At 44.9% G+C, this 20902-nt stretch overlaps 1 protein-coding gene and 1 long non-coding RNA gene across 10 annotated transcripts in view; both read left to right on the top strand.

Moving 5' to 3' along the window:
- pknox2 (pbx/knotted 1 homeobox 2) overlaps positions 1 to 6772 on the top strand; it is a 533394-nt gene extending 526622 nt beyond the window's left edge. For 8 of the 9 annotated variants that reach the window (XM_063038519.1, XM_063038517.1, XM_063038526.1 and 5 more), the window contains one exon: positions 1669 to 6772. In XM_063038519.1, coding sequence (XP_062894589.1) covers positions 1669 to 1898 — 230 coding nt within the window. In that variant the 3' untranslated portion in view covers positions 1899 to 6772. The remainder of the gene's footprint in view (positions 1 to 1668) is intronic. The other variant, XM_063038525.1, reaches the window with a different exon arrangement.
- Positions 6773 to 17923: 11151 nt separating this feature from the next.
- Positions 17924 to 20902, top strand: part of LOC134340991 (uncharacterized) — a 54515-nt gene continuing 51536 nt past the window's right edge. The window contains exon 1 of the long non-coding RNA XR_010016693.1: positions 17924 to 18088. This is a non-coding gene — a long non-coding RNA (uncharacterized LOC134340991). The remainder of the gene's footprint in view (positions 18089 to 20902) is intronic.

A 20902-nucleotide genomic window follows, 5' to 3' on the forward strand; every position in this document is an offset into this window, starting at 1 on the left:
GCATTGCGCATAGCTCAGAAACATAGCATTGTGCATATTGATCATAAACATTGCATTGCGCATATAGCTCAGAAATATTGCATTGTGCGTATTGATCGTAAACATTGCATTGCGCATATAGCTCCGGTGCGTATTGATCATAAATATTGCATTGCACATATAGCTCCAGTGCATATTGACTGTAAACATTGCATTGCACATATAGCTTGTAAACATTGCATTGCGCATATAGCTCGGAAACTCTGCATTGCGCACATAGCTCAGAAACACTACATTGCACATATATCTCAGAGACATGGCCCTGTGCATATAGCTCGGAAACATTGCATTGTGCATAGCTCGGAAACATAGCATTCCTCATAGCTCAGAAACATTGCATTGTATAGAGTTTGGAAACATTGCGTTGTGCATTGCTCTGAAACATTGCATTGCGTATAGCTCGGAAACATTGCATTGTGCATAGCTCAGAAACATTGCATTGCACTTAGCTCGGAAACAGTGCATTGTGTAGAGTTTGGAAACATTGCGTTGCACATTGCTCAGAAACATTGCATTGTGCATACTCAGAAGCATTGCATTGCGCATATAGCTCAGAAAAATTGCATTGTGCATTGTCGGAAGCATTGCATTGTGTGTATTGATTGGAAACATTGCATTCTGGATATAATTTGGAAGCTTTGCGCATATAACTCAGAAACTTTGTGCACATCACTTGGAAATTTTGCCATTATAACTCGGAAACTTTGCATATATAATTCAGAAACTTTGTACATATAACTCAGAATCTTTGCGCTTATAACTCAGAAACTGCGCCTATAACTTGGAAATTTTGCAAATATAATTCAAAAGCTTTGTGCATATAACTTGGAAACATGGCATATAACTTGGAAACTTTGCACATATAATTCAGAAACTTCGTGCATATAACTCGGAAACATGGCATAAAACGCAGAAACTTCGCGCATATAACTCAGAAATTTTGCACATATAGCTTGGGAACAAGTTGCTGGCTATGACTCAACCCTGGAGCAGAGGAACAGCAGACTCTATTACGGTGAGTGCCAGCAATAACTCAAACCATGAGTGGAGGAACGGCAGACTCCCATGCGGAGAAGGAAATGAGGTTAGACATAGGAATACCAACAAAGCATCAGAGGCATGACCGAGTGACACCACAAGACAAACCATTCTCCACAAACACACAAGGACTCTGCAACAGTGCTAAACAAGAGTCCCCTTAAATAATCATAGAATGTGGAAAACCTGAGCCAGTCACAATTAACTTGACAAGATTAAACAGAAAGCTCTAGTTAACATAACAATTAGTAAATACAGATGTTCGAGAGATCTAGAAGCCCAACACCATACAGCAAGCTGCAGAGGCCAGCAGGGCTCATGACAGGTAAGGGTGCCAAAGGTTACGTGATGAAGGCACCAGGGTTGAATGGGGTTGAGAGGGATAATAGATCAACTATAATGGAATGGCGGAGCAGACTCAATGGGCTAAAGGACCTCATTTGGCTCTTATGTCTTATAGTTTCTCCTCCAACAAGCTTTCCCAGTCCCGCTCTTTTGAATTTTCCTCTCCCATTCCTTCCACTCCCCTTCCTTCCCTCCCTTTCTTTCTTGGATCGCCACTACAAACACTAACGGGTTTCCTCCCTTCAGGTACTATGACCACAGCCATGGACAGTCTGCAGACACTCTCCTCCGACACCGCCACCCTTGCCATGCAGCAGGCTATGATGGCTGGCCATGCAGGCGATGACTCATTGGATGGAACGGATGAGGAGGAGGAGATCGAAGAGGAAGATGATGAGGAAGATGAAGACAATGGGGAACTGCAGACGACCAATGTAAATGACCTGGGCCTGGATAATAGTGACTCACTCGACTAACAGCACTGTGTGCACACAGAGGAGGCAAAGAGAGTAAAGTTTCACCAGTGTGCGGACTGATTTTTTTTTTAATTAAAGACTCTTCTCCAGGAACAGGTCACAATGATGTGACAGTCATAAGAATGAAGGCCCCTGTGTCTAAAATCTATTTTGTGATTAATTCTGTATTAATGAATGTTATTGTGAATGTATCCTTCATTTTTTTTTCGACATTTGTTTTACATTTGTATTTTTTACTTGGCTGCTGTGGTCACTTCCACAGCCCCTCACTGCCCTAGCTTTCCACTCAGACTGAAGCTTTTCTTAACACTGGGGAGGGAGGGTGGAGCGAAATGGCAAGAATATTTCCCTCAGGCTCTCGCCCCCTCTTTCCCGCTGAAATAAATGATGTTTGAAAAAAGGGTAGAAATTGGTTGTTGCACTTTCACTTTTGCCCTCCTTCTCTCCAGATTGCTATAGATGGCCCTGGCAAGTCTGTTCTCCAAATGTTAGAATTTGCCCGAGGTGACTTGGGTCTCCAACAACTCTCTCCCATCAGACAGCCTTTTGATGCCCATCTTGTGTACTTTTATAAATAGTAAATAAAAGCATTCAAAGAAAAGTTAAAAAAAAAAGTCTTATGACTTTTCTCCTGACGATTATTCTCAATAGTGTCCAGGAGATTAACGTTTCATTCATGGGAGCTGCAGACTAGATAATGCTGTTCCTGGAACATGAGGAACTTGGATCTAATTTTTCACTTGAGGAGATTTCGTTAATCGTCTGTCTGTAGACTCGTGACAACAAACATCTATTTGTTCTTTGAGTTACTACAAGTTAAATTTTGAACCAGATACACATATTTGATCAGCTGTCTAGATATTTCTCTTAATATTTCAATTACTAAAAAACTTTTTCTTGAAATGTAAAAACTGTTTATCAGAGGGAATGTTCCCTATCTTTGTAGATCTGAGAAAAGTGTTGTTTTGTAACTGCCCAGAGGCTTTTCCTGAGTTGTAGCAAGTTCAAGCTTCACCCAACTGCTTGTGTCTGGTCTTTCCTAAGGAATTGAATGGACTGGATTAGATTTTAGGGCTTCATCTCCTTCCACCTGGACTATTAATTCCAACCATAAGAGAAATCAGGCCCAACCTTTTGCCAGAGGCAAGACGTATAGTAAGCACCACTCATATCAGTATTCAGTTTAACAGGAACATTGTAACAGGAATAGTTGTGATAGCTACGTAGGTCTGGAGACACAAGAGACTACAATCTGGAATCTGAAGCAACACATAATATGCAGCAGGAACTCAGAAGGTCACGCAGCATGTCAACTGTCCGTTCTCCTCTGTAGATGTTGCATGACCCTCGGAGTTCCTCCTGAAATCTTGTGTGTTACTACAAAAGGTTTGCCCTGCCTCTGAATTAGAATGTTGTTAAACTGTAGCAAGTTGTTTATCAACCTCTGTTCTATTGTATATACACCTGGACTTAGTCCTAGAAGTACTCAGGAATTAGGTTGTCCAGAACAGAAAGGGTTTACTGATGATCATCAATTGCTAATGTTGCACTCTGCAGAGGTATGGTGTCTTCTCTTCGGATGCTGGATGATTTCTGCTCCGCACGAAGACATAAAGAGACCCTGTCTCTATATTCCTTCATAAAGTAAAATGTAACCTTTGGACATCATGGCAATGAACGAGAAAGGAGATCTAGAAATGCCCCATTTGACAGCTTAGCTCCCCTTCAGTAGTGAATCCCTGACTTTGTTCTTCCACGTTGTTTTTGTATAGGAATTGCACTGTCCTAAATACATTTGCATGCGATGTCAGCTCTGTATTACCTTCACGTTTGATTTAAATTGATTTTACAAATGTATCAATAACTTGTCCCTTGTGACTAATTTCATAGGAACAGGAAAAGTCTATCGGTCCCAAGCATGCTCTGCCAATTTTTGTTAGATCATAGCTGATCTGTCTCTCAGCACTACTTACTCTCTTGATAGCTTAGATAAAAATCTAAATAGGATTTAAATGTTTAAATTCCACTCCTCCCCCAACAACACACACACACACATTTTTTGTTGAAGGATTACAGAATTTCACCTTTCTTTGTGTGAAGAAGTATTTCTTTAATTTATAGAAGGTCTAGTCCCTATACTACCCTCTGTTTTTATATTTTTCATGCATATCAATTCCTGAAAATGTGATATTTGAGCAAGATATGCAGCCCCTTCTCACATGGATCCAGGTGTCCAAAGGCATTTCATTGCACAGCTATGCATCTCATTATGTCCCTGGCAATTTGGTATGTAAATATACATCTCCTTATGTGTAGTAATAGTGTGATCACTCAAGTCAAGTCTGATGTTCTTCCTAAGGGGTTGTCTATTGTTGGGTCCTCAGGTGGCTGTAGAGGCCGATTCAGGGTCCACATATTCTGGTGCAGTGTGGGCACGAGTAAGTGGCGGCTATGGTTAGTGGCTGGGTCTTTTGGTTGTTCAGTCTCTCCTATCACAGCTGCCGCTTGTTCTCTGCAGTACAGCAGAGGTCACTCTCATGTAGTACAATTCCCTCTTGAACAGATTTCCTCCAGATATATCTATTGAATGTGTAGTAATATGTTGCAAAGCATGGCCCTGGCCAGTTATTATCCCAAAGTGCTGTTGGCAGCAACCAAACTGTCCATAACAGGGTTCTATGGGTTACATTAATGGGATATGTGGCCACTTTAGTTTTCCTCTGCTGTTGTTTGACTTGGTTATCAGTGGTACAATAATATATATTCTGCTTGGCCATGGCAGGTTCAATTCTAAAAACACACAAAGAACTACATTTATTAAATTCAATTTCACATTTTGCAGCCAGAGGATTTTTTGTTAGTGTGTTGAATTCATGAACTTTAATGACTGTTCCATCGTCTTCAACTGCACACTAAGAATATTCCTTCTGTCCTTCAAAATGGCATCAATGGGCTTTTTTTTAGCATCTATGTGCATGGATAGTCTCAACTAAAAGCGACTCATACTGTGTGGCACTCAATGCTGTCCCTGTGTCAGCCAAGCTTTTTGTATTCAAATCTTGAGCTGGCAACATTGAATGAGGGGTCAGAATTGTATGAACCGAACCAACTAATGACCGGGCGCAAAAGTCTGTGATAAACAAAGAAATGTGGATAACTAAATCGATGGTTGATTTTTATCTCTGAATTATCAGCTTACCAGACAACAGCCAGGGCTTTTTATGGTCATTCCAACTGTTTCACATCTGCTTCTATTGTTTCCCTCAATCTATTTTAAGATACAAAATTAAAAAAATCCCCATGTACAGCAAGACCGCCCATTGATCTTTGGCTGATCATCTCGGTGAAAGGGTGACACAATCCACGTCCAGATTCTTATTGCCAAATCTGTCTTAGTGAAGCCAAATCAGTTGATAGGGAATAGGTACCAGTTGATCACTTAGACAATTACTAACATTGAATTTTATGTTCTCATCACTTAGTCTTCTCACCTTGCATTAGCACTCATGCACACAATGCATTAGCATTCTGCTACTGGGAGCTTTGGCACAGCTGGCTGCCTCTCTGCATCCTGAATTACGGCAATTTTTTTTGCCAACTTGGCTTACTGGGAATTATTTCCATTAGTTTTTATCCCAGACCTCAAAAGCAATTTGAAAGATGTTCTACTTTGGTTTGGTCGCAGGTTTTGAATGGAAAAGTCCTGTGCCTGTCCAAGTCCAGCCATGCTCCAGGCTTCATTCAGGCCGCCTTCTGCCAAATATATCCTCATGAGGCCAACAGCCTCTTAAGGTCGATACCAGGCTCCAGATTGATAAAGGCTGTCCCTGTCCTCTTCTTCACATAAAATAATCTTAAAGCCAGACCCTGAATCTGAGACAAACCACTGAGATCACACACTACCAGACCAATCATTCCGTATCATGAAAGAGAACCTTGCATCGGTGGAGGGTGACATTTATCTTAAAACAAATGTTTCCCCTCATTTTCTGCTCTCTGCAGCTGAAATTTGTCATTCCTCAAGAACACCTAAAGAAAGTCTGTTAAGATGAGCTCTTGAGTATTGAACAAGCCATGGACTGAAGGGACACCAACAACCTTGAAACTGGAATAATTAGTATTGGCTTTTAAGCATGTCAGATGTGCATGATATGATGTCACGCTATCAGCTCCACAGTTTTCCTGTGTTAGGAAAATGACTGCCATATGACAGTGACACAGAAAAAGCGCGGTTTGCTGAGCTGCCTGATGAGACACGAATTAGAGACTTCATTGTGACTTTGATGTTTTGATCACAACATCTGGTCGTTTCACATTCCAAAGGTCAATATATTTTTGCAGTCACTTTTCCTTGCCTGATCAATGGTTACCACTTTTTAATTTTATGCACTGCAATGCTTCATGCTCCAGTACCTACACACTGACCGTCCCATGCCCTGTTGTAGCAAAGGCCATAGAGCAAGGTTTCCCAGAGCAAATGATGGTTGATATATATACAGTGTAAGTCACATTGGCCCCCTCTTCATTGCAGCACTTTACGAAGCTTGCTTGTGGCAAAGCCCTGTGCACAGCTCCTTACATTCGCCAGTCACAGTAAATCTCAGAAGCTCCTGTAGGAAAACTGGTGTCTAAAATCTTTCTTTAGCTAATTTCACAAACTTTTGCAAGTAACCCAAATCAGCAGTGGCGCTAAATACAACAAAAGCATATTGATCAATATAGATGAAATTCAAACTCTAGTCATACCTTCTTTTAAAATTGACGTTTTTTGCCTTCTATCAAAGTGGTGTATTTTATATACACCATATTGTATCATTAGAAATTATATCATTGTTAACATTTCATAGATAAAGGCTGCTTTTATTAACAGAACAATGAATGGTTTTATTAAAAGGATTTTTGCCAAGGGAAACCATGTTCAAGGGAGGGTGGTGTGATAATGAACAGAAACTGCCTGGGGAGCCAGATTTGGGTAAAATTATATGCTGTTTGCTACAATGCCGTTATCACTTCAATTAGAAACAGGGTAAATGCTGGTACAGTGTTCCAACACTACTTTAGTCATCCTGTAAACCTCCAGTACAGTTCCAGTTCATAACCAAGCCATACTCGAACCTTGTGAACTCAGAACCTGTAATGTCACCTCTGAATTCATATGATTCACAGGCCAGCAAAGTCAGAGGCACCATGGCTTTATCTAAAGACCATCTGTGGCACATGTACTCTGCTGCAATGAACTCTGAACTCTGAGATAGCGCTTGAACCAAACACCCACTGCTACAACGAAACACTGCACCAGCAATTTGTTTTCAAAAAAAGCGACCAAATCCCAAGATGCCCGGGTCAATTGATCCACAGGTCAATATTTCATGTTAGCATAGCACTGTAACGCTTTCAACCTCTAACATGAAGAAACCAATGCTGTTCCTGTATTTATTTAGTGCACTATTGATTGAGATACGGTAGTTCAAGACAATATACTTTAATTTTCAACTCGCAGTGTGTGGTTCTAAAAGTCCCCTTACCTTGGTAAGGAAATGAACCATTAACATGAGAAAATGAGTAAATGAGAATCCACATCAAAGTCCTCCACAGGCCAACATCCCTCCTTTGAGGCCCTGATTGCACTCAGTTGGCTCTGTTGGGTAGGCCCCAAACTTTGCATGCTTGATACCAAATTTCTGAAGCAGTCATACTGTTCTGAGCTCTATCATGGGAAGAGATTATCAGCCAGACAGATTTAAGGATGTTCTCAAAGCCCTGATGACTCTTGGAAGTCTTTGGTCCATGACTGCTCAAAGTGAAGAATGCTTTTGGTACGCAGGCCTTCAAAGGCCTTGAATATAGAATCGGGATGTCATATTACAATTGTACAAGACATTGCTGAAGACACGTTTGGAATCTGCGACAGGATCCTACAACCAAACACATCTTTACCTCCTCACTCTCTCCGCTTTCTGCAGGGATCGCTCCCTCCACGTCAATTCATCCTTCCCCACCAATCTCCCTCCTGGCACATATCCTTGCAAGTGACAGAAATACTACACCTGCCCACTCACCTCCTCCCTCAACACCATTCAGGGCACCAAACAGTCCTTCCAGGTGAGGCAACATTTCACCTTTGAATCTGTTGGGGTTGTTTACTGTATCCAGTGCTCCCTATACAGTATTCTCTACAGTAGCAAGACTCATTGTAAACCGGGGGACTGCTTTGTTGAGCACCTCTGCTCCATCTGCAAAAAGCATAATTTCCCGGTGGCCAACCGTTTTAATTCCTATCCCCATTCCCGTTCCGACACATTGATCCATGGTCTCCTCATCTGCTACGATGAGGCTGAACTCAGGTTGGAGGAGCAACACCTCATATTCCATCTGGGTAGCCTCCAACCTGACGGCATGAACACTGGTTTCTCCTTCCAGTAACTTTCTTCCCTCCCCCTTCCCTCTTCTTCTATTCCACATTCTGGTCTTTTACCTCTTCTCCTCACTTGCCTATCACCTCCCCCTGGTGCCCCTGCTCCTTCCCTTTCTCCCACTCCTATCAGATTCCTTCTTTTCCAGCCCTTTACCTTTTCCACCTGAAACCTCCCAGCTTCTTTCTGCATATCTCCTCCCCCACCCCCTGGTTTCACCCATCAGTTTCTAGCTTGTCTTCCTTCCCCTCCCCCCTTCCTTTCCAGTCCTGATAAAAGATCTCAGCCCAAAACCCATAGATGCTGCCCGACCTACTGAACTCTTCCAGCATTTTCTGTGTTTTGCTTTGGAATATTGTGTTCATTTTTGATCACCCTACTGTAGGAAAGATACCATTAAGCTGGAAAGGGTGCAGAGGAGATTTGTAAGAATGTTTCTGGAACTTCAAGGCCTGAGTTCTGGAGAGAGGTTGAGCAGCTTTGGACTTCTTCATAGGAAGATAGGTGAATAAGGAGTGATCGTATAGAAGCATATAAAATTTTGAATTGAGGGGCTTAGATAGGGTGAATGCATGCAGTCTTTTCCACAGGGTTGGGAAATCAAGAATTAGAGGGAATAGGGTTAAGGCGAGAGGGCAGAGATTTATTAGGAACCTAAGGGACAGCTTTTCCGCAGTGAATGGACACTGGTCCAGAAAAAGCAGTTGAGCTGGGCTAAAAGAGAATTGGACAGGTACATGGATAGGAAAGATTTAGAGGGATATTGGTCAAAAGGGACAACTTACAGTAGATGACAGTCTTGGTCAGCATGGCCCTGATGGGCCTATTTTCATTCTGTATCACTTTATGACGCCATGACTATTTGGAACGTTGAGTCTGTGCATCAGGAACATGCAGAGTCCCTGCAGAAAAGACAGAGGAAACAGAGCTCCTTGCAAGCCCAGGCACAGGAGATACTGCAGAATCTGGAAATCTTGAGCAACGCATTCAAAATGCTGCAGGAACTCACCAGGCAGAGAAGCTACCTCGAAAAGTGCCTATCCACCCACCCTATCAGGAACCTCCTGCCCTCTCAGTGGAAGCATCTCTGGTTCCCTCATCAATCACTTCTGAATCGATAAAGCTGGAGTAGAAGTAAATCATAATTGATTGTGAAGGAACTGCCTATGAAGAGAAACCAGGGGGGAAAAAAATTAAGGACAAGCAAGGAGGTATAGGCTATTCAGTCTTTTGGTTTTGGTTTGCCATTCCATTAGATTATGGTTGAGCTAAGCCTCAGCACCATTTATCTATCATAATCTTTCATCCTCAATAGTGCGATGTGCACCACTTGCAAAACACACTGAATGCAGTGTTTTGTCAAGCTACTTTAATAGGACCTTCCACTCCTGCAGCCTCCTTCACTAAGAATGCAAAAGACAACAAGCACGATACCAATACCAAAATACTTGCAGGATTTGGGCTTCCTGTGTGCTCCGGGTTCCTCCCACATCACAAAGTTGTGCAGATTGGTAGGTTAATTGGCCACTGTATAACTTGCCCCTGTAGAATCTGGAGGAAGCTGATGAGCATATAGGGAAAGTAAAAATGGGTTTAGAGTAAGATTGCTATAAATGGGTATTTGATATCTGAATGGGCCAGAGGCCCTGCTTCTGTGCTGTGTGACACCATGACCTACCCGATAACACTATGGAACTACCAAGTTCAACTTCAAGTTTATTGTCATTCAATCATATTCATGTATACCACCAAATGAAACAATGTTCCTCTGGACCAAAATGCACAACACAGTACATATAACTCAAACGCATACCACATAAAGATATATTACCACAAATAAATTAAGAAATAATAAGCAACACACATAAAAGTTGCTGGTGAACGCAGCAGGCCAGGCAGCATCTCTAGGGAGAGGTACAGTCGACGTTTCGGGCCGAGACCCTTCGTCAGGACTAACTGAAGGAAGAGCTAGTAAGAAATTTGAAAGGGGGAGGGGGAGATATGGGGAGCAGTGACCAGCAACTTTGATGTGTGTTGCTTGAATTTCCAGCATCTGCAGAATTCCTCATGTTTACGTTTTTAAATTCACTACTGCGAAGCCTCTTCCGTGATGCCTACACTGAAGAAGTTTAAATCTTCTCTTTGACGGGAGTTCAGTGAAACCATCTCCCACCGCTCCCCATATCTCCCCCTCCCCCTCCCACTTTCAAATCTCTTACTAGCTCTTCCTTCAGTTAGTCCTGACGAAGGGTCTCGGCCCGAAACGTCGACTGTACCTCTTCCTAGAGATGCTGCCTGGTCTGCTGCATTCACCAGCAACTTTGATGTGTGTTGCTTGAATTTCCAGCATCTGCAGAATTCCTCGTGTTTACGTTAAGAAATAATAAGGTGCATTTATGACACAAGTTAAAAAGTAAACAGTGTAACACTACTGGTGCTTCATACATGATGGACCTGGATGGTGGCAGGGAGTTCAGTAGTCTCACAGCCTTGGGGAAGAAGCTATTTCCCACCCTTGTCCTAATGGCTCCTGCCTGATGGTAGGGGGATCAAGGTGAGTATTAGACAGATGGGACAATAGTAAGGGCCCTGCATACACAGCACTCCTGCTGTGGATGGGTGTGACCCTGATGGTCCTCTTAGCAGTTCTCACAATCTTTTCTAGAGTCTTGTAGGAACCATCAGAATGGTGGTAGATGGTTCAAGAAAGCAGCTTATCATAGCAATTAGGAATGGCGAATAAATGAACATAAAGAAAACTCACATAAATCTTTGTATCCCACTCTTGAAAGGTCCTAGCGTCAACACCCTTTTGTATTTCAGATGTGGACATTGTTCTCAGGAAGGAATTGTTCCTGCAACATCCAAATTTCCTCCATACTTAGTGTGAAAATATTGCTCCTGATTTTGCCCAAGAATAGAAGATCTCTAAATCAGATTGCCTTCTGAATTCCTCAAGGACTCTGGAGGGAGTAGTAACTCTATATAATCCTATCACATAGTGCAAACAAGTTAAACATCCAATCCCCCACCCCCCACCTTTCCCCATTCTTTTAGATCTCAAGGAATAGAAGCTAAACTTGCGTAAACTAAACCTAATTTCATCCTTGTGAACTTGCACTTCATCCATCCCAGACCAATAAATCCTTCCTGAGGAACAGCACCTATGCCTGGATTACAAGATACTGAAAACCAGGTTTTACGAGGGGTCAATGGAGCTGTAGAATGTAAAGACATCAGAATGTACTCACCAGTAAGTGCAACACTGACAACACCAATCTGTCAGAAGGCTTCAATCTTGAGTGCTGTTGTATCAAGTGCCTCAGACTACATACTCCCAGCACTGAAGACCACTGTCAACCACCAGCTCCTTACCCCTCTGTTAACGGGCTCTGAGTGCCCTTGTGGGACATACACAAATTCAGCAGAACGATAATCTACATGTACTGTTGATGTTGAGTGATTTTACCGCTGTACCGGGTTGAAATAGGAGGATTTGTCAACAAGGTAAGTGATGTTCTGCTCCCTGCTGCCTCTCCAGCTCACTAATTGCTCTTTTTTCAATTACCTTTTACTGATGGCCAAGAGGCTGTTCACACACCCAAGCGAACATTTTCCACAGATAATGATGGGCGTTCACTGGAAACTTGGCAGGAAGGAAAGTAATTCACCCCCCGCCATCCTGTGCTCACGCAGAAAACCTGGACATGCAGTTTCCAGCAGGAATCAAGAAAAAAAGAATGAGAGAATCCCAGATATTTCATCTTCCCCCTTACATACTGCCAACATCAACCAATAGCAATGGACAGATTAATTGCTCATGTAGCAAAACACACATCCAAAATGTTACAGGAAACCAGTAGGTCAAGCAGCGTCTATGGAAACGAATAAACAGTCGACCCTTCGTCAGCCCGAAACGGCGACTGTACCTCTTCCTATAGATGCTGCCTGACCTGCTGCGTTCACCAGCAACTTTTATGTGTGTTGATAAGAAGGAAGGGGGAAGCTAAAGAGTCCAAGCTAGAAGGTGATTGGTGGATTGGGGGAGGTCTTGTTTATGTCTTGTTGGTATTTGTGAGCACTGCTGTACAAAGATTAGCTGTCGCTTTTCACACAATACAGTAATGAATTAATTGACTGTTGTGCTGAGAAACATCATAATTGACCATGGTGACTTTGAATTAAGAAAGGTAAAAGACTTAGCCAGAATTCCTTCTTGCATCAATATGCATAAATGCTGTCATGAAGTGCAGAAATGATTGAGCTTAACTATTTTATAGTGTGATAACGGCTCTATGCGCTTGCAGCACAAAGTGTCATATGGCACAGAAACAGGTCCTTCAGACCAGAAGGTCCAAAATGACCACCATACCCATTCATAATAACCCTATTTACCAACATTTGTTATGTAGTCTTCTATATCCCAGCTTTTCAAGTGCTTGTCTGGATACATTTTAAAATGATATGAAAGTCTCTGCTTCCACCATGTTCTCAGGCAGTTCGTTCCAATTTCCAATTACTCTTTCAGTGAAAAAAATCCCCTTCATGTCCTTTTCAAACCCTTATCCCTCACCCTAAACAATGCCCTCTACTTTTGGGCACCTCTGTTGTGGGGGGATGCTTCCAATTTTCCATCTTATCCATGCTTCTTGTAGCACCGCTATCTAGTTTCCCCTCAGCTTCCTCTGTTCCAAGGAAAACAAACCCAATCTCTCCTTCTCACTGAAAAGCTCCACCAGTGGCAACATCCTGATGAATCTCCTTTGTATGCTCTTCAGAGCAATGACATCCTTCCCACGGTCTAGTAATCAAAATTGCACACCAAACTTCAGCTGTGTTTTATCAGAATCAACTTAAAAACTATAAATTACTAGACAACGGGGTGACCCGTTGGGGCACCCTTTGACAGAAGGGTAGTGCAGTCTGATGTGACCAGAATGAACATTAAATTTTCCTGAATGCTATTACTATGTCTTTGATTTGGAAATTAAAGAAGAAAAACTCATCTTATTAAAGAAGAAAGATGCATAGCAAGACAAATATGTGACCAGAATGAACATTAAATATCCATGAAGTTAATTTGAAGGAATTGGGCTTGCTGGGTCGGGTCTGGAATTAAATGTCTGATGTAATGATGGATTTGGCCTTGAATAATCACAGAAGGATTCCATCGATTCCTAGTTGGAATGACTTCTTTAACACCAAAGGATGTCATTTGGAAGAGGCAATTGTATTGTCTGATGTTTTTCCTGAACTCGTTTGCAATAGGTTCATCATTGCTGTACAAAGTGAGGAGTTCATTAGGTAGAGGCTGCAAGTTGCCTATCCTGACCTTTCCCTTCATACAGCAGAAATGTGCGGTTTCTCCAGTGAATAGGAAGGCACGATAGTGAGGACATACTCTCGTCATCGAACCAACATCAACAGAAATGTGACGGCATGCGAGTCGTGCATTTTGCCTTGCTCTTTCTCTGTCGAGGTATTGTCGTTGAAAGCGGCCATTGTCGTCTTCAGCAACTCTTGCAATAATTACTCTGTACCGCATATTCTCGAGTTGATCTTTCCTTTTCTCCTCTGTCTCTTCCTCTCTTCTCCTTCTCTGCCTGTTTTTGTCATTCTGGAGACATGCAACCCTTTCATCCTTCGTCTCTTCATCCCTTCTACCATTTGTTCTTTCTCTCTGATCCTGGAGTTGTGCGGCCCTGGACTAATCAGATTCTTGTTCTCTCCTCCGTCTGTGCCTATAGTTGTCATTTTGGAGACGTGCATGCCTGTCCTCTTCTGTCTCATCTTCTCTCATCTTTTTTGTCCTGACTCTTTGATCCTGGAGTCGTGTGGCCCTGGCCTCATCCGATTGTTGTTCTCTCCCTCTCCTTGCCGCTTCCCGACGACGTTTGGCCTCATCTCTTGACCATAATGTCCCCCTTCTCTTTCCTCGCGGCATAATTAGGCTATCCATATATTTTTACCCTAATGCTGGATAGAAGTTAGGAAACAGTAACACCAAAGCCTCCAAGCTGCTGAGGCTGGCCGTGCGCATGCGTCGTGGTGTGGCGTCGCGGTCTCCATGGAAGGTAGAGCCGACTCCGTGAGCATCGCGAGGCGCTGCTGAGGCTGGCCGTGCGCATGCGTCGAGCTCTGACGTCGCAGTCTCCATAGAAGGTGGAGCCAGATCTGTGAGCATCGTGAGGCGCTGCTGAGGCTGGCTGTGCGTATGCGTCGGGCTGTGGCTTCGCGGGCTCCATGGAAGGTGGAGCCGGCTCTGTGAGTATCGTGAGGCGCTGCTGATGCTGGCCGTCCGCATGCGTCGGGCTGTGGCTTCGCGGGCTCCATGAGAATCGTGAGGCGCGGCTGAGGCTGGCCGTGTGCATGCGTCGGGCTGTAAGCATCGCGAGGCGCTGCTGATGCTGGCCGTGAGCATGCGTCGGGCTGTGAGTATCCTGAGGCGCTGCTGAGGCTGGCCATGCGCATGCGTCGGGCTGTGGCTTCGCGGGCTCCATGGAAGGTGGAGCCGGCTCTGTGAGTATCGTGAGGCGCTGATGAGGCTGGCCGTGCGCATGCGTCGGGGTGTAAGCATCGCGAGGCGCTGCTGATGCTGGCCGTGCGCATGCGTCGGGCTGTGAGTATCGCGAGGCGCTGCTGAGGCTGGCCGTGCGCATGCGTCGGGCTGTGGCTTCGCGGGCTCCATGGAAGGTGGAGCCGGCTCTGTGAGTATCGTGAGGCGCTGCTGAGGCTGGCTGTGCGTATGCGTCGGGCTGTGGCTTCGCGGGCTCCATGGAAGGTGGAGCCGGCTCTGTGAGTATCGTGAGGCGCTGCTGATGCTGGCCGTCCGCATGCGTCGGGCTGTGGCTTCGCGGGCTCCATGAGAATCGTGAGGCGCGGCTGAGGCTGGCCGTGTGCATGCGTCGGGCTGTAAGCATCGCGAGGCGCTGCTGATGCTGGCCGTGCGCATGCGTCGGGCTGTGAGTATCGCGAGGCGCTGCTGAGGCTGGCCGTGCGCATGCGTCGGGCTGTGGCTTCGCGGGCTCCATGGAAGGTGGAGCCGGCTCTGTGAGTATCGTGAGGCGCTGCTGAGGCTGGCCGTGCGTTGCTTCGGGCTGTGGCTTCGCGGGCTCCATGGAAGGTGGAGCTGCCTCTGAGTATCGTGAGGCGCTGCTGAGGCTGGCCGTGCGCATGCGTCGGGCTGTAAGCATCGCAAGCACTGCTGAGGCTGGCCATGCGTTGCTTCGGGCTGTGGCTTCGCGGGCTCCATGGAAGGTGGAGCTGGCTCTGTGAGTATCGTGAGGCGCTGCTGAGGCTGGCCGTGTGCATGCGTCGGGGTGTAAGCATCGCGAGGCGCTGCTGAGGCTGGCCGTGCGCATGCGTCGGACTGTAAGCATCGCGAGGCGCTGCTGATGCTGGCCGTGCGCATGCGTCGGGCTGTAAGCATCGCAAGCGCTGCTGAGGCTGGCCATGCGTTGCTTCGGGCTGTGGCTTCGCGGGCTCCATGGAAGGTGGAGCTGGCTCTGTGAGTATCGTGAGGCGCTGCTGATGCTGGCCGTGCGCATGCGTCGGGCTGAGGCCTCGTGGGCTCCATGAGTATCGTGAGGGGCTGCTGAGGCTGGCTGTGCGGATGCGTGGGGCTGTGAGTATCGTGAGGCGCTGCTGAGGCTGGCCGTGCGCATGCGTCGGGCTGTAAGCATCGCGAGGCGCTGCTGAGGCTGGCCGTGCGCATGCGTCGGGCTGTGGCTTCGCGGGCTCCATGAGTATCGCGAGGCGCTGCTGATGCTGGCCGTGCGTTGCGTCGCGTCGGGCTGTGGCTTCGCGGGCTCCATGGAAGGTGGAGCCAGCTCTGTGAGTATCGTGAGGCGCTGCTGAGGCTGGCCGTGGCCATGCGTCCGGGTGTCAGCATCGCGAGGCGCTGCTGAGGCTGGCCGTGCGCATGCGTCGGGCTGTGGCTTCGCGGGCTCCATGAGTATCGCGAGGCGCTGCTGATGCTGGCCGTGCGCATATGTCGGGCTGTAAGCATCGCGAGGCGCTGCTGAGGCTGGCCATGCGTTGCGTCGGGCTGTGGCTTCGCGGGCTCCATGGAAGGTGGAGCCGGCTCTGAGTATCGTGAGGTGCTGCTGAGGCTGGCCGTGCGCATGCGTCGGGCTGTGGCGTCGTGGGCTCCGTGATGGCCGATCGGGTCTCGGGTGAAAGGCAGCATGTTGATTTTTTGGCGAATGAGCAATTTTATAGGAACTTTGCCTGCATTCTGTAAGTCAGCGCATTTTAATTCGATTTAGCCAAAAAAAGTGCCGCTGTAATGCACCGTTTGCGCTAATTGGAGGTCACAAGCGGACAAACAGACGAGAGTTTTAGTAGTATATAGATAGGTAGCAAGTGTGTATATGTGGGTGTTTCTGTGTGTTAAATAAGTAGTGCAAAACGAGGAAAAAGGTAGTGAGGTACTGTTCATGGGTTTAATGCCCATTCAGATATCTGATGGCAGAGGGGAAGAGACTATTCCTGAATCATTGAGTGTGTGCTTTTAGGTCCTGTACCTTCTCCCTGATGGTTACAATGAAAAGAGGGCATGTCCTGGGTGATGGGGTTTCTTAATGATGGATGCCGCTTTTTTGAGGCATTGCTCCCTGAGTTTACAACTTTTTGCAACTTATTTTCATCCTTACCAGATGGTGATGCAACCAGTTAGAATGCTCTCTGCTGTACATCTGTGGAAATTTGAGTGTCTTTGATGACATGCCAAATCTCTTCAAACTCCTAATGAGAAAAACCATTCTTTGCTCCAAAGAGAAAAGCCCTAGTTTGCTCAGACTTTTCTCATAAGACATGCTCTCTAATTCAGGCAGCATCCTGATAAATCTCTTCTGCATCCTCTCTAAAGCTTCCAGATCTTTTCTATAATAAGGTGACCAGAACCGAACATAATAATCCAAGTGTAGTCTAACCAGAGTTTTATAGAGCTGCAATATTACCTCTTGGCTCTTCAACTCATGAAGGCCAGCACGCTATATGCCCTCTTAATTCCGCCCCCATCAATTCTCTGTCTTAAAATTCTGCAAAGAAAAGGCTTTGCTTAGTAACAAACGGGTTCCAATTTCACAGATATTCCTATGTCGATTTTGTCCCTAATTTGGAACATACACAAAAATCAGCAGTTTGGTAACTGCAGCCATGCAACGAAAGGCATCAAAAGCACATGAGAACGATAAAGAAAGCTAGAGAGAGGGAGGAAAATAGTTCTGTTATTTGTAGGAAGAAATAGTATCTCTATGTTGGACTTTTGAATTTAATAATGGTAACTGGTTCATATGTAGGAATGCTCATAAGCTGGGCATTCAGAACCTGGTGATAGCCTGTAGTTAGTGATTTTAAACCGAGGAGGTCCAGCAAATTCCATATTAAACAATGTTGCAGCTGCAGAGAGGGCAGCTCGTGAGACAGAACGCACAGGATTGGAAAAGGCTGCGGATGATTGTAGACTCAACCAGCTCCCTCGTGGTCATAACCCTCCCCACCAGTAAGAACATCTTTAAAAGGTAGTGCTTCAAAAGGCGGCACCCATCATAATTCTGTTCCTATGTTTTATGGTCTTACGTCCATATTTCCATCTCCATTAAGGACCCTTATCGTCTGAGGCGTGCCCTCTTCTCATTGCTGCCATCAGAGAGGAGGTGCAGGGGCCTGAAGACCAACAGTCAATAATCCAGAAACAGCTTCTTCCCCTCCACCATCAGATGTCGGAATGGTACATGAACCCATGAACACTGCTTCACAAACTGGACTGTCCAGGTAGGCCTATTGTCTCCGCCTGCTCCTGCCCTACTGAACTTGTGTCCTCATACCTCAATTCTATTCTATACCCCTTGATTCAGTACCTTCCATCTACATCAGCGACACCTCTCATACTCTCAATCTTCTCTGTAACTTTTAATCCCCTGGCCTGACCACCTCATTTTCGCCTTGGTTGTTCAGTCCTTGTACACCTCTATCACCCATCAAGAAGGCCTCAAAGCTCTGTACCATCTTCTAGCTATCCTCCTTCCCCTCCCTCCACCTTTTTATTCCAGCGTCTTCCCCATCCTTTCCAGTCCTGAGGAGGGGTCTCAGCCAAAAATGTCAACTGTTTATTCATTTCCCTGGGTGCTGTCTGACCTGCTGAGTTTTGTTTTGTGTGTTGATTTGGATTTTCTGTGTCTATAGAATCTCTCGTGTTTATGACTTGCTGCCTCACTATTCCTATTTTGCATTATTTGTTATATTGAACCTTACAGTAATTTTTAATGTATTGCGGTATACTCCTGCCACAACACATTTTGCGAAATATATCAGTGATAATAAATCTGATTCTGACACGGTTCTTAAGGTGTTATAATTCCAAAGATAACACAAGGATGGAATTTTAAATTTGAGGTTTTGAAGGACATGAAGCCAAAATAATTTGTGCATAGGGGTGATGGAATTTTGCTATACAGAAAGCAATAAGACAACTTAATAACAAAATTTAATTGGCTGTAAAGTGGTGAGGGTCAATATATTTGCTCATGATGTTACTGGCAAACGTTAGGAGTTTAGTAATGGGGTACTGGATGAGCTAATTTTATCTACGTTGGGATGTTACTCAAGTGAGCCCTGGAGTAGATACATCTGAAGGCAAGATATGATTGAGATTCAGATTAGCTCATCATCATATACACCAGGGGGCAATGAAATTTATTGCTCCCGTGAAGGTCACATCAGAGTAATGTGGATACATCTGGAGGTTTCAAGACAGATGGTGAATGGGAACGTTGTAGTGATTCAGGATTGTACATGTGGACAAAGTACAACTAATCAAATCAGCATTATGACTGTGTTCTTACTGGTAGCCCAGCATTTCATTACTTTGCCCTTAGAACAGGTTACAGGTTTCCCTGCCATCTGAAGGTAGAGCGTTCCTGTGAAACGGTTCGTAAGCCGAAATGTCATAAAGCAAAGAAGCCATTTATTTATATGGGAAAATTTTGTGAGCGTTCGCAGACCCAAAAATAACACACAAAATCTAAAATAACAGTAACATATAGTAAAAGCAGGAATGATATGATAAATACACAGCGTGTAGAAAGTAGAAATACTTTTCCACAATCATTACTGAACTGTTCTCTAGCGAAAATCTCACGCAAGTGCTGTTGGCAAAAACACTCTCTCCAGTAACCTTTAAGATATGAAGCTGCCAAATCATACCAAATAACATGTAAAAATACACAGCCTATATAAAGTAGAAATAACGTACGTACAATGTAGTATTACTTACCAGAGTTGGGAAGACAGCGCAGAGCACACTGATGATGGTGTGTTAGACTGAGTCGTCGGAGTTTGGGTGGTGCAGTGGCCCCCACCCTCCAGGCCGCCGACAGATACCGAACCGCGAAGAACGCAGGGGTCCAGCGGTAGCCGGGAGGTACACAGCACATCTTTAAGAAAAAAGCCAAAATAAACATGATAATTCATTAGGTGCTGACCGACACGTAAATGTTGGCCCAGATCAGTGGCGATTTCCGACTGCATTGCCTTTGATCTGGGCTGACGATTACGTGTCAGCGGCACCTAATTAATTAGCATGTTTATTGCGGCTTTTTTCTTAAAGGTGTGCTGTGTGCCTCCCAGCTACTGCTGTATTCTCCGCGAATCGGTACAGTATCTGTCCGTGCCCTGGGTGTTGGGGTGGTGGGACACTAGGGTGTCATCTCGTCGTCTGTTTCCATTAGAGCAGGCAACTCATCTTCTCCTATGACTGCCTGCCTTGATGTCAAAGGTCGAGGTTCATCGTCTGCTGTGGCTGATGTGGAAGGCTTGCTTGACTGCTGAGCCTCGCGCATTTTTCTATCATACACTTCTTTGTAAGGACTCAACCCATCTTGCAAATATCCCCTAAGCCGACGTACCCTTTCAAAATTAAAGTCGTACTTTATCATTGCAGCGAAAATCTCACACAGTTGCTTCACATTCATTTTGCTAATGAATTCGGTTTCAATTGTTATCCTTTCTTCTTCCAATTGCATCAGCTCTTCATCTATCAGTTCTTGGTCATGGGATGCTAAAACCTCTTCAACATCATCTTCGTCAGCTTCCACAAGCCAAACTCACTTTGTCCTTGCTTCGTTCACCATGATCGATACGCTTAATTATGTCTAGTTTTATGCTAAGTGTAACACCCTTACGAGCTCTTTTAGGCTTTTCCAACACCATAGAACTCATTTTGCAAACGACTGCTCACAGGCATGTGTTTAAGCAATGCCGTTCTGAATCTTGGGGAGAGCGGCTGCTCGGGGCACATGCTGCCTTTTATCGCGTGCTGAATTTTTTATCGCATGCTGCTTTTTTTTCATAACAGTGAAAACACCGTCTGAAAGTGAAAACGGTACTAATGTAGGTCTTTCGTAACAGTGAGGTTTCGTAAAGCAAACGTTCAAAAAGCGGGGATACCTGTATTTAAACAATGGTAGTATTCATGTTCAAATAATATGGGCTTCATGCGCTATCTAGTGATGAATTTTAGTATTACAGGTGAATAATATTTTTCAAGCTGGAAGGGATATTGATATAAATCCTTCTGCTTTCTCAATG

This window comes from Mobula hypostoma, chromosome X2 (genome assembly GCF_963921235.1).
Source record: "Mobula hypostoma chromosome X2, sMobHyp1.1, whole genome shotgun sequence".
NCBI lineage: Eukaryota > Metazoa > Chordata > Chondrichthyes > Myliobatiformes > Myliobatidae > Mobula > Mobula hypostoma.